The sequence below is a fragment of the Phaseolus vulgaris genome, chromosome 6, assembly GCF_051622355.1.
Source record: "Phaseolus vulgaris cultivar YP4 chromosome 6, ASM5162235v1, whole genome shotgun sequence".
In the NCBI taxonomy this organism is placed as follows: domain Eukaryota; kingdom Viridiplantae; phylum Streptophyta; class Magnoliopsida; order Fabales; family Fabaceae; genus Phaseolus; species Phaseolus vulgaris.
In genome coordinates, this window is record NC_143503.1 from 22,796,517 (window position 1) to 22,811,075 (window position 14,559).

The 14,559-nt window shown below is 28.3% G+C and overlaps 2 protein-coding genes across 2 annotated transcripts; both read right to left on the reverse strand.

Annotated features, from left to right (window-relative positions):
• Nucleotides 1-587: 587 nt before the first annotated feature.
• Nucleotides 588-3,310, reverse strand: LOC137831347 (purine permease 21). The gene is made up of 3 exons (XM_068638986.2): nucleotides 3,220-3,310; nucleotides 2,423-2,425; nucleotides 588-1,832 (listed from the first exon to the last, which is right to left on the reverse strand). The coding sequence occupies exons 1-3, from the start codon at nucleotides 3,308-3,310 to the stop codon at nucleotides 694-696; spliced, it is 1,233 nt and encodes a 410-aa protein (XP_068495087.1). The 3' UTR covers nucleotides 588-693.
• Nucleotides 3,311-6,012: 2,702 nt separating this feature from the next.
• On the reverse strand, nucleotides 6,013-8,475 carry LOC137831345 (purine permease 21). Its single transcript, XM_068638985.1, has 2 exons — nucleotides 8,200-8,475; nucleotides 6,013-7,239 (listed from the first exon to the last, which is right to left on the reverse strand). The coding sequence occupies exons 1-2, from the start codon at nucleotides 8,381-8,383 to the stop codon at nucleotides 6,104-6,106; spliced, it is 1,320 nt and encodes a 439-aa protein (XP_068495086.1). The 5' UTR covers nucleotides 8,384-8,475; the 3' UTR covers nucleotides 6,013-6,103.
• Between the last annotated feature and the right edge of the window lie 6,084 nt (nucleotides 8,476-14,559).

The window sequence follows — 14,559 nt, forward strand, 5'->3', positions numbered from 1 at the left end:
ATTTTTCCAATGACCAATATAACGTTTTATATCTTTAATGTTGATTGTTTGAAATCGCTCTAATAGAAGAGTGGCTTCAAACAACCCAAAACCGGTGGGAGATGCTTTGATCGGAGAAAAAAAAACATTTAATTTATGTAACACAATGAAATTCACTTAAAATTAAATAAAATATCATAATATAACAATTGCATGATTTAAGAAAAAAAGTTAAGTTCTTTTCTTATCCTATCAAAAAGAAAATATTTAATTAAAATCTTATTTTTACATAAGAAAAAAGGTTCGATTTTGATTAGATCATGATATTGTTTTGAATACATGTTCAATTCTATTACAAATTTCTGCAAAATGGATCTAACCCGAGTGTAAATTTATTATTAATAATGATTGATTGATGATAATTAAGTTACATACAAAGGCTAGAACAAAGAAATGACTGTGCACGTTCTCGTAGATTGTGCCAGAATCTCTTTAGCAAGCAGAGTTTCATTAAACATGGATCAGATATTCTGTATTATAGTTGGCAATAATTAGCCAGAAGTTAGTTTGAACAGTTCAAGTTTGCTATCTTATTATTCTTTCTATCAGTATTCAAATACCATGATAGCATGAGTAAAATTGTTTAAAAGTTGTAATACAAACATGGATAGTGTTTCTAAGTCTCAGAATTGATGACTTAAAAGGCTACCTAACTCATTTATGAACTCCATCCACTGATGCAGAAGCTTTTGGATCATGACTGGTGTTTATGGTTTTGGACTTGGTATCATCAATGTACTGTTGATACAGATATGATATAATGCCCCAAATGGCTAGCATCATAGAGATAACCTTAATACCATGCATTTTGTCATGAAAGATTATCACTGCCAACATTGGAACAAGAGGCACTCTCAAAACGGTTATGGCATTACAGAAGAGGGAAGAAACCTCCCTAATAAGCCCCAAACAACCAATTGTAAAGAGTTGCCAAAGTATGGCTGTGAAAGTGAGGTTCAACACATATGAAGCCTTCCCCGTCTCATACTCATTCATTTCATTCTTCAAACCTTTCCACTCTCCACTGGCAAAAAGTCCCACTATAATAGCACAAGTACCTACAAGGAACGTGTATATCATCATATCCATGACCACTTTGAATGTTTCCTTTTTTATAACCTTCTTGAACACAAGCTGTGTGAGGGAAAGCCATAGTCCATACCCTGCTGATGCAGCAACTGTGCATATGAATCCAATCACATACTTTTTCTTGGATATTTGTGAGGACTGTGAATCATCTGATGACTCGTTTTGAAATACAAGAAGGGTGGAGGAAATGGTAAGAAGGACTAAAGAGTTTACTATGTAAGGTGTGAACTTGAGTGAATTGAGGAAGTATGAGAAGAAAGCATTAAAAGCCAACTGGGATGAGCAAATGAGTGAGTAGGTTGAGACAGGAAGGTACCATAGCCCAACTGAATATAAATAACAACCTAATGCCAGAAGTAGGCCAATTGAGACATAGACAAATGCTAGCATTGAAGCAGATGGCTGATTTGGATGAATGCTATTGTTTGTTGCCAAATTTTTGGGTGCTGAGATGAAGTAATAAGGAAGCAGAATAGGGAAACCACCAAGTTGAACAAGTGTTCCCATCCACTTACTCTTTCCACCCTTTTCATAGTACAATCTTCCAAGGAGTAATGCAGCTGATCCACACACCAACACAAGTGCAGAATGGATGGCTATTCTGAACCAACGGTAATACATTCTTTTCCTACTCATTGTTGACTCATTCATTGGACCATGAAAACTATTGTCCTCCAAGAAATGTGTTTCTTTGACTCCATTAGCTTAAAGAAAAACATACCAAATTATGAATATATAAACTTAGATAATATATCATATTAGATTGGACAGAGCTGTTATGTATGCTTCTGATTTGTTTCAAAAGAACTCACTTCCTCAGAAGCAGAGTTCCTTTGATATGTAAACTCCTTTTCTTCTTCTACTACTATTATTATTATTTCTATTATTGTTCTTGTTGGTTGATTACAGAAAAGCATCAGGGTGCTTGTGTTTGATGCTTAAGCAGTTGACATGTCACAAGAATTGCGTCTTGATTGAGATATAATTGGAAGTGTAGCTAACAGTGTCTATCATTAGAAAATGTTTTTTATTGTTTTTGTCTTCTGTCTCCATGAATAATTATAAAATGTTTTCTTCCTGTTTCTAAAGATTTGGAAAAAGGTTGGTTTACTATGTTGTTGTATAATGAGGTGAAAACAAGAAAAATAGGGATAAAGTAACTTCGTTATAAACATAGAAAATAAAAAAAAATTCAAACCTAACAGGTCCTAACATAGATTATCACGTTCAATGATTTTGTTAATTTTAAGTTGTTTGGTATGGAATCTTTGTTATGTCTAATTCGGCGATTTACATTCTAGAGGAACCACCCAAATTAGGACCAAAGTTTCTCGTTACAGGCATGGAAATTACGAAACACTTGAACATATGTAAGTTGGGCATACACTGAAATGGAAGATTTCTTAGCCTATAATCAAAGTTAAACATAAATAGGTAGAGTGAATATGATGCACCAGCATGAAAAGTCATAATAAGGTATAATTATAAAGTGGACTATAAGTTTAACTCAATCCCATAAAACCGGCTCATGGGGGGTAAGGTTTGCACCCACTTATATACAATGTCCTGATATGATCAACAAACATTCGCTAGAATAAGTTTTGAATGACTCTGATATCAAATTACAAAGTGGACTTTAAGCCTAACTCAACCCCAAAACCGGCTCATGGGGGTAAGGTTTGCACCCACTTATATACAATGACCTGATAAGGTCAACAAACATTCACTAGAATAAGTTTTAAATGACTCTCATACCAAATTACAAAGTGGATTTTAAGCCTAACTCAACCCCAAAATCGGCTCATGGGGGTAAGGTTTGCACCCACTTATATACAATGACCTGATAAGGTCAACAAACATTCGCTAGAATAAGTTTTAAATAGCTCTGATACCAAATTACAAAGTGGACTTTAAGCCTAACTCAACCCCAAAACCGGCTCATGGGGGATAAGGTTTGCACCCACTTATATACAATGAAATACTTTAATCTTTAGTCGATATGAAATCACTAACATGTATCTTTATGATCTTAATTTTGTGACTCTAACCCAATAGAACTTTGTTGTTTTTTAAGACAAAAAGTTGACTTACCAATTTTGCTAAGATGCACTTCTTGAGGGTCTCCCATGTGGATGGTGAAACAAGTTTCAGGGGAGTGTTGCACTTCTTGAGCTTCTTCCATGTGGAAGGTGAAATAAGTTTTGAGAAGAGGGAATTGGAAATGAAGATAGAGTTAAGTGGAGAGTGATCCAAAATGCAATTTATACATATACATTTCTAAATGTCATCAATAGAGAGAGAAATTGTACCAACTTAACCTCCTCAACTTTGCCTTAATTACTATTAGTACCTCTATGTTTGTAGCCTACACATTACAATATAAATTTCCTAGACTTTTATGTGATTGATGTGTATTACTAGTATAAAAATGTTCTTAAACAATAATTTTTATAAAACCTTTAGATACGCATTTTACCATCGTAATTTATATGAATATGTTGTTTATAATTCTGATTTATAAATGATGACTATACATAGTAATCTATTGATGTCATATTGGTATTAATTATTTTAATAATTTATGTTTATTTTTTATGTAAAATAAAATCATAATATACACTTAAAAGATATAGACGACGGTTATTCATAGATCATGTTACATCTATCTTTTGTGATATAAATTAAAGTGTATGTGATGTGATATATGAAGTATAAATACAAAGGTATATTGGAAACTTATAATTTTCATGAGATACGATGACACGGTTATATATGTTGAATATTATTATAAAATTATTTAAAACTATATTCAAAATTATTTTAAAAAGTTAATCAAACATAATAATTTAAATACGATGTTTTCTAATATAAAAAATATGGTCTAATTCATTTCTATAAAATTTTAAATTGAATAGAAGATGTACTTATTTAAGATATTTTTCACTACTTTATCAATCTTTATTATTGAAAAAGATACATTTTGAAGTTAGATTCATCTAAAATAATATTTTTTAAATTCGATACTTGAGTAAAGTGTTGACACATGTTGTGTTGAACACGACGAGTTTCATGGAACGTGATAGTTTGTTAATTATTCAACAAAACGTGGTAATGTGTTTCTCAGCGTAAGTTTTTACTCTACCATGCATCTCACTGGCCGGACCGGGTCAAATTCTTCTTCCACCTAATGGCACATTCATATTTTTAAAAATATAGAAATTGTTGGTTCTTAATTTTATAATTTGAAATGTAAATTTAAAATATAAAATTTTACATCTTGAATGCTAGAATTTAAAATAAAAAATTTGTATTTTACAATCAGTATACAAATATATATTTCAAATTCTATGATCCAAAATATAAATATAGATTTCAAATTCTATGATCCAAAATATAAATTTTGGTTTGTATTATGGATGGTAGAATATAAATTTTGTATTCTAAATTTTAAAATTTTATATTTTGAATTTTAGAATTCAGAAAATAAATTTTGTATTTTTAATGTAAAGTTCATGATACATTAAATTCATTCATTTATATTTTGGAATAGAATACTAATTGTTTTTTATTTTGAATTTCACAATCCAAAATACTACAAGTTTTTGTATTCTGAATTGTACAATCCAGAATACAATTCTCTCTACTTAGACAGTGGGGATGTTGTGGCAATGACATTGAACGTAGGAGGTGCTGTGGTGGTGCCGCTAGAGGTGAAGACACTACTAGAAAGGCTTGGTCGTGGGTCACCGTCAGGTCTCACTCTGTCCTTTTCTCCTTTTTTGACTCTGGTTTGTACGAGGATGGTTTATTGATGTTTTTTTCCTGGTGTTTTTTTTTAGGTGGGTTCTTTGGGTCCAATCACGTGAGTTGTTTATAGGTGTCTACAAAGTGGTTTGGTTTGGGTGGGGAGGCTTAGGGTTTATGTTGTATATAAGGGTTGAACCACCATAAAGTGGTTCACATTTATTTATTTTTTATTGTCGATAAAAAAACTAAAAAATTAATTTTAAAGACAAAAAATAAGTAGTTGTCGTTAACTAAATTAGATACTAATTTAGACACTAAAACAACTATTGGTATCTAAATTAGTTTTTATTGTTGATAAATAATTTCTAAATTGGTATCTAATTAGCTACCTAAGTTTTAACTATCAATTATTTAGATTCTAAAGTTGGTATTAAAACTAGGTAGCTAATTAGATATCAATTTAAAAATTATTTATCAATAATAGAAACTAATTTAGATACCAATAATTTTTTAGTCTATAAAATAGTATTTAATTTAGTGAATATAACAAGAAATTATTTTTTATTTCTAGAATTAATTTTTATTTAATGATTTTCTTATAATGATAGAGAGTTACAACTAGAGGTGTACATCCTGATAGATAAGTGAAAGAGAGATGCTCAATATATGGAGATGCATAGAAAATATGTGCAGAGAAGTAGGAAGAGTTGCCCTTTTGAGAGATCATATTTATTGAACTAGAGAAATAAATGGATATAATTGTTGAATTGCAATTGCTTACAATTGTAAATAACTTGGCCCAAATATTGAAATAATTTCTATAGATTATTAACGATGATTGATGATAAGTTAAATACACTTTTCATGGTCTGAGACATATTATGTCTCTTACTTATTGAGTTCTAAAATAATTTAATTCTATGTTGTGCAATGAAATTGGAACCATGATATCCATTATTATATAAAATGTACCTATGCAATCGTTTATTCAATTTTGGTAGCAGTATATAATTTACAAAAGTAAAAACACAATCTCTTTGCAAACAATTTTGTTGTTACACTTGCACAAACTGGTGAGTCATTTGTAAAGTTCTACCTCACGTGACCAAAACTCAAGGCAAATAGTGAACGACAAGATTATAATAGAAGATTTGATATGCATATTTGTAAGTGTTGTAAATTTGTAATACAAACAGGGATAGTGTTTCTAATAAAAAAGCTACCAAACTCATCTATGAACCTCTTCTAGAGGTACAGAATCTTTTGAAACATGACTAGTGATTCTGTTTTCGGACTTTGTATCATCAATGTACTGTTGATACACATATGACATGATGCCCCAAATAGCTAGCACCATAGAGATAGCCTTAATACCATGCATTTTGTCATGAAAGATTATCACTGCCAACATTGGAACAATAGGCACTCCCAAAACGCTTATGGCATTTGAAAAGAGGGAAGAAACCTCACTAATGAGTCCCAAACAACCAATTGTGAAGAGTTGCCAAAGTATGGTTGTGAAAGTGAGGTTCAACACATATGTAACCTTCCCCATCTCATACTCATTCATTTCATTCTTCAAACTTTTCCACTCTCCACTAGCAAAAAGTCCCACTACAGTCACACAGGTAGCTACAAAAGACGTGTATACTATCATATCCATGACCACTTTGAATGTTTCCTTTTTTATAACCTTCTTGAACACCAGTTGTGTGAGGGAAAGCCACAGTCCATAACCTGCTGATGCAGCAACTGTGCATATGAATCCAATCACATACTTTTTCTTGGATATTTGTGAGGACTCTGAATCATCGGATGACTCGTTTTGAAATACAAGAAGGGTAGAGGAAATGGTAAGAAGGACTAGAGAGTTTACTATGTAAGGTGTGAACTTGAGTGAATTGAGGAAGTATGAGAAGAAAGCATTAAAAGCCAACTGGGATGAGCAAACGAGTGAATAGGTAGAGACAGGAAGGTACAATAGCCCAACTGAATATAAATAGCAATCTAATGCCACAAGTAGGCCAATTGAGACATAGACAAATGCTAGCATTGAAACTGATGGCTGATTTGGATGAATACTATTGTTTGTTGCCAAATTTTTGGGTGCTGAGATGAAGTAATATGGAAGCAAAATAGGGAAACCACCAAGTTGAGTAAGTGTTCCCATCCACTTACTCTTTCCACCCTTTTCATAGTACAATCTTCCAAGGAGTACTGCAGCTGATCCACACACCAACACAAGTGCAGAATAGATGGCTATTCTGAACCAACGGTAATACATTTTTCTCCTACTCTCATTCATTGGACCACCAAAACTATTGCCCTCCAAGGAATTTGTTTCTTGCACTCCATTATTACCTTCTACAAAAGCATAACAATGTAAAGTTAGATAATAAATCATATTGAACAAAGCAGTTTTGCGTATACTTCTGTTTTGCTTCTAAAGAACTCACTTTCTCAGAAGCTAAGTTGCTTGTATGTGAACAAGCTTTTCTTTTTCTATTATTATTATTATTATTGTTGTTGGATGCTTAACGGGTTAACATCTCACAAGAATTGTACCTTTGATATAATTGGATCTCTTGCAAGTTGCATCTCTATCCCGAAGGACTTTTGCATCATTAGAAAATGTTCTTTGTTTTTATTTTCTGTCTTCATGAATAATTATAAAATTATCATTTTTTCTTCCTGTTTCTTTAAATTTGGAAAAAAGTCGGTTTAATTTCTTGTATAAATATTTGAAAAGAAGAAAAGTAAGGATAAAAGAACTTGGGTAATTACTATAAGCATAAAATTTAAAAATCTCTCAGCTCCTAATAATTTTTAGTATAATCAAAACTAAAAGCCTCACCAATCATTGGATGATATTGTTCTTTAATTTTGCTTTTTTGGGGGGAGTATTATATATTGATACAGCTCTGAAACTAGGTGGCTTCATACCACCTCAGCCTAGGTGGTTTCACCTCTTTTACCAGTACCAAGTTACCAACTACACTGTGGATGGTGACATAGTTTCTTGGTAGTTCAGTCTTGTCTGAACTCTGCTGGCACCATTGTTATGTCTAGTTCAGCAATTTACATCCTAGGAACCATCGATATTAGGACCAAAATTTTCCATTATATGCATAAAAATTACACAGTTTATGTTCTGCATAACTGAAATGGAAAGATATTGCCATCACAGTTTCTGTGAATATGTAACAAAGTGTGAGGCAGCTCTAGGAAAGGAGCTTTAAGCAAACATTCTGCTCCTAATTTGGCCTCTTTTAACATAATTGAACCTTTTTGTTTTTAGTATGGAAAGATTAAAAGCTGACTTACCAATTTTGCTAAGTTGCAGTTCTTGAGATTCTTCCATGTGGATGGTGAAACTAGTTTGATGGGGGTGTTGCACTTCTTGAGTATCTCCCATGTGGAAGCTTAAAATAAGCCTTGAGAGGAGGGAATTGGAGATGGAGATAGAGTTAGGAGGAAGGCGGTTAGAAAATGCAATTGAATCATACATTATACATGTATAAATACATCAATAGAAAGAGAAATTGTGGAGACTTATCCTTCCTAACTTTTGTCTTAATTACTATGAGAACCTACACACACTCACCACTTTAAACTTGACTTTTGCTAGTGTGATATAAGAACATGAAAAGTCTCCTTTACCATTTCTTTTAATGTTAGAAATAGTATATTAATTGAAAATTAAGAAATTTCATACTTCATGAATACAAAATTTAATCGATTTTATAAAATTAAATTAGGTTTAAGTTTACTTTTTAATATGGTATTAGAAAAATATATTATAACAAAAATTATTTAGTATTATCAAACTAGATACATATATATTCTCATACATAATTATAAGATATATAAATATATAGTCTCACACACGATTATAAGATTGAATTTGACTTAAAATATTTTTTTAATATAATTTTTTATTTTAATAGTTTAATAAAAAACAACAAAAATGTGTTCCACATGTTTATTGGTCAACATAGGAAAGTGGTGATGTGTTACTATGATTTTTAAGAGAAAATATTAAGTATTTCATGTGTTTATAATATGGATTAATCATTTTTTCAAGTTTTTTGAATTTTCAAGAAAATTTAATATTACTCAACTATCATGTGTAAGATGATTAAAAAGTATAATAGTATCAAACCACTTAATTATTATTTTATAGATTCTTTTGTTTGAACGAATATGAAATGAAAAGGTAGATAAAAAAAGAGAATGAGAAATAAGATTATTTAAATATATGGAAAGTGAGTAAATTTGAATAAAAAGTTTATAATTAATGTAATTGATGTGATTAAAAAAATTATTTTTATTTTGATAATATTATATTAATTAATTAATTATTTTATTATATTATATTAAATAGAAACTTAAAAAGTAAAAAATAAAATATATAATTAATTATGTGTTTATATATTAAAACAATCAATTATATTGTAATATATAATTGACTAAGATAATTGTTTAGGTATGTATTTGGACTCAATATAAAGTTATCAGAAGAAAAATATCTTATTTTTCTTTATTTGTCTTTCCTTCTTTTCTTTTTGTTCTCTTTTGATCAGTATATCTGTAGCTTTTCATCTGCATTTTGTTTCAGGCAGGTTGGTGTGATGGGGAAGAGATTATTTGTGGTTGTTGTAGTGAGTTCATCAATGGAGATGGTAAAGACAAATCAGAGGTATATAAATAATTTATATATATAAAAAAAATGAGTGAGAAAAATATATTTGACCAATTATGAATTATGTGGGGAACATTTTCTGCAGTGTGCTTAGTGTATTGATGGCAATAACCAGAAGTGGGTAACAATACCTGTCAGATAATAAATACATTACATAATTCTAAAAAAAATGGTACAAATTTTTTAGCATATATTAAGGGAAAGTTAACTTTTTCATAGACATGGTTATATATATATATGGTTATATATAATATTTCGACCTTAAATTTGAGATAATTTTTTTAGTTTTGAAAGTAAGTATTCTCTCACAATTTTGTTTTAAAAAAACGTATCAGAGATAAAAAAAAATTTATAAACTATTTTTAACTTCGACTATCGACTTTAAACCATGCGAGGTTATATTAGTATACCAGAATATATATAATATATTTATTGGACGTGATAATATATTTATTAGACGTGATTTTGATTGGTCAATCTTATATACGACAGAATTAATTAATATCTAATAAGATCCCATATTTATATTTAAATTCATTATTATTAGATGGATACTAGTAAACTAATAATCTGCAATCTAGAGAAACTGTAGAGAAAATCAAAGATTTTTTTTGAAAGCAAACTCTGGATGTCAGCATCTATAACTAACGTGCAGTATTTGAACTGTATCTACGTGATATATTTTTATTTTTTCTTCTGAATTTAAAATTGAAAATATGAAAAGTAAATGTATTTTATTTAATAGTTAAACATTTAAAAGTTAAAATAAAAGTATAATGTATTTTGGAGAAAGATGTATTTTAAATTATTTTTTAATTTATAAGTAATATAATACTATCATCTTTTAGATGAAAAAAGGGATTTTTTTTTTCTTAAATTGGTGAAATTTTTTTATTTTAAAATAAATAAACTTTTTTTCTTTTGGAAATGGTTAAATCACTAACACAGATACGGTTTTTCCATATAAAAATCGCTAATTGTGTTGGCGATTTTAAAATAAAATAAAATAATATATATTTCAATTAAAATCGTATTTCGTATATATGTTTTGAAATATTATAATATATAATAAAATAAAAAATAAAAAAAATATTAAAACCTAGAATTCGTATATTCCATACATATTTTAACTAATCGTATATAAAATACACGTTTATAATATTTTAATATATATTTCTTTAATATTTAAAATTAAAAGAAAAAATAAAAATAACAGGAAATTAGATAAGTTTAACTTATTATTTATAGCTTTTATTATATATAATTAAAGAAAATTGTTTTTTTATAAAATATTTTTTATTATATAACTAAAAAATAGTTGATTTTTTAGAATTTTTTTATTATATAATTAAAAAATTACACTAAATTATTTTAAATTCTTAATAAAATGTAACATCCCTAATTTTACCCATATATAATAAAATATATGGGTAAAACAAGCAATATCTAATTAACATATGTATGTGTACAACTATCTCATAATTGTATCTCAAGAAAATATCCTTTTTCATAGGGATTTTAATATTTACAGAAAAGTTTACAAACAAAACATTCAACATAAAAACATTTGTTCCTTTGCCTGCTCACTGAGGAGCTCTATCACCTCCAACTTCATATGCTCTCGTGTAAATTAACACGATCATCACAGATTAAAGAAAACAAACACAAAACAAAGCATAGGGTAAGCTAGTTAACTTTAAGAATTCTAATATAAATTTGACTTTTAAGAACAAGCATAATTCACCAAATTCTCATAATTTACACAAAGTCATCAAGTGTCTATCACATTTATCATCCACATTATTCCTATCAGATTTCTATTTACTCTTATACTCAGATACTTGACTCTACTTCCGGAAGACTCGTGTATTGAAATTAGAATCCTGAGACTTGCACTTTCCATACTACTAGCTGTGAATCCACACAGTCATGCGTATAAACATCTCAATATTTAATCATCTCATCATCTCATATGACAGGGTAAATTCATATGACCTGAAAGACCGGATTATATTTCAAACCACATACAAAGTCATATGAACCTCCTTCGACTCTCACTAGCTTAATAACTTCATCTAGTGATCCCATTATATCAATAGAGTTAGGATTGTCTCATTACGGGCCTAACAAATCAATACACCCTAACAACAATCTCAACACAGTATTTCCTTTCCTGAAAATATTATGTCTTTATTACACTTACACACCATTCCATATCTCATTTAATATCAAACAATACCAATTCTCATCAAACATCACATTTTAAGTAATTTAACAACTATACCATAATTTTTAATTACAAAAATGATGCATACTTAATATACTTGTCATCCATGTCATGTAACAAACCAAAAAAAGAAATAACCATAAACTGCACACACAAGTCATGGTTCCTAAGAAAAGGCGGTCAAATAACAATCTACAATGCACTGAAAAACAGGTGAACAATTTACAAAATCACTAGTCTTCTTAAATTACATTTACAACCAAAAAATGGCTTTTGAATAAGATGGAAAGATTCAAGCTTGGTCGGTGCTTAAATAAGTTAAGTTTTTCAATATATATTAACTCAATCCAATAATACAATTCAAATTATTCCCTATATTATGAAATAAAATATACGAACAAAAATTTAAAGTGCTACAATGTGATCAAATGACCATAAATCCACCCACAAGGTCCACTACCCACCAAATAAAACAATATTTTTCCTCAAATTTACATGTAAAGAAATTTTATAACTTTAAGCAAAATTCTTATGAGGCTTTCTTGGACACAAGATTTACATGTAAATGGTGTTATAAATGCAAAAGTGGTTCCCTTACTTGAACTTTAGCAGATGCTCATTAAGAGCTCCAAATCTACCAAAAGCTTAAAGGAAATTAACCTGCACCACATAGTTTTGATAAAAAAAATCTAACTATATAACTAGGACCTTGAGTTAACAGAGATTAACCATGAAGCTAAAAGAATCATATGTAAGGCATAATCAGAGACAAACCCAATAAGATCAAAATTAACTCAAAGGAAAATAAGCCAAAAATGAACTTACTCTATCTGAGATTTTGACCAGGTAATATTGACTATGATCGTCAAACTGATAAGCGAAGAAGTTCGTTAGAACCTTAGAGAACAAAAGAAGAAAGGAACAAAAATAAACTTTCTCTAACAAATATTCTGATCGGACATTCTTATAGTCTTCGTTGCCAGAAATCTAATGGCATACTCTGATCGTCAAGATGGTGATTCTTTTAAAATGAAACCTAAATAATTGAATTTTCTATACTACTCTAAAATTATTTTCTAGATCTTACCGTAATACTTTAATAATATAAAATAATATAACTTAATAATATGACTCAAATGCCACTTAAACAAATCAGAATAGTAACTTTTTAAAGAACAAATATAGAGTTGTAAATCACTCCAACAAGTTAATTAAAAGAGGTAAACACAAACACACCGTTATTTTAATTATGTTTGTGTACTTTAATGCTTTTAATTACTTACAAGAAATTAAATTATCAACTTAATACGCATTTTCAATAATTAATTTAATGGAGAATGGTACATCCACACCCTTTTGTTAATTCACAAAACTCAAACTATATAAAATATAATGACAATATTAAAAGATGAGTTAAAACTCAATTCTATAAAATTAAATTGTAAAATAAAATTTGCATTTATTTATATGTTAGAATTCAATTATATCTAATCCAGCTGAGATTCAAATAAATCTAGGTTTTTTTTTGTTTTTATTTTTTTATTTTTAATAAATCTAGTTAAAATAGAATATATTATTATTTTAAAAAATAAATTAAAATCTAATTCAATTTTATAAAAAAAAAATTGTACATATTTATATATTATAATTTATAGTGATCAATTAAATAACGTAAGCTCCAACTTTTTATTGTATGGATACGATCAAACTGAAGAAAATGAAATAAAGACGAAAACTAACAGTACCATCAGCTTATTTTCATGCAAAGAAATTTAATCAAACAAGCCAAAATTTGAAAATGAGTGATTTTAAGAAGTTACGCTTTATCAGTCAACCATCCAATAATTTCATTCAATTCATTTTCCAAATCTTATTCCATGGATTTCATAGTTACGATATCTAAATAACAATATTGCCATTTTTTATTTCTAGTATAATAAAAAAATATAGTTTTAATATAAAAAAATTAATTTCATTAATTTTGTTGAATTTTGTCAATAGTTAGGTAATTAAACACATGTTTAGTTTTTTACTACTTGTTACATATATTTATTAAAGAAAAAATAATATTAAAATTAATATGTAATTAACGTTAATGAGAGTCTTTTATCCTTTGCTTTTTCACTTTTATAAATTTAAAAATCTTAATGGTTTTCTTGAAAATTAATTACTTATTAACATTATTTTTTTAATAAATACATGTAAATATCAATACTTATTATAATAAATCAATTATTTATCTTTATAAATATAGAGTCTATATATAAAGCCTACTTTAATATAAAGTCTAGACTTTTTTTAGTGTTTAGTTTCCTAAATTTATATTTTTAGAGAAAACTTCCAAAAAAAACGGAAGTTTGTTTAACCTTTTCTTAAATTTTAATGGTTTATTTTAAAATCTGAGCAAATTTTTTAAACATTCACTAAATTTCAAAGATTTATTCTACCATCTTAGTAAAATAACGAAGATTTTTTTAACATTAGTTAAATTCCAAAGATTTATGGTAGAACTTCAATAAAACACTCCAGATTTTTCAAACTTCAATAAATAAATAAAATAAAATCTATTTATAAATAAATAATTAAAAACTATATATTTTTAATATATTTTATAATTAAATTCTCTAAAATTTTGAAAGTGTAACTTTACATTACAAATAAGTTTTCTAAAGTTTCAAAAATTTATTTTAAAAACTCACCAAAATAACATTGGATAATAAGAATTTCAACAACTAATCTTAGATAATAAGTATTT

Bases quoted from the DNA above. Each gene is read 5' to 3' on its own strand.
- LOC137831347 (XM_068638986.2), bottom strand. From the start codon at position 3,310: ATGGAAGAAGCTCAAGAAGTGCAACACTCCCCTGAAACTTGTTTCACC.
- LOC137831345 (XM_068638985.1), bottom strand. From the start codon at position 8,383: ATGTATGATTCAATTGCATTTTCTAACCGCCTTCCTCCTAACTCTATC. The intron at 7,240-8,199 runs GTAAGTCAGCTT...ATGCTTTTGTAG, and splicing joins ACTGCAACTTAGCAAAATTG to AAGGTAATAATGGAGTGCAA.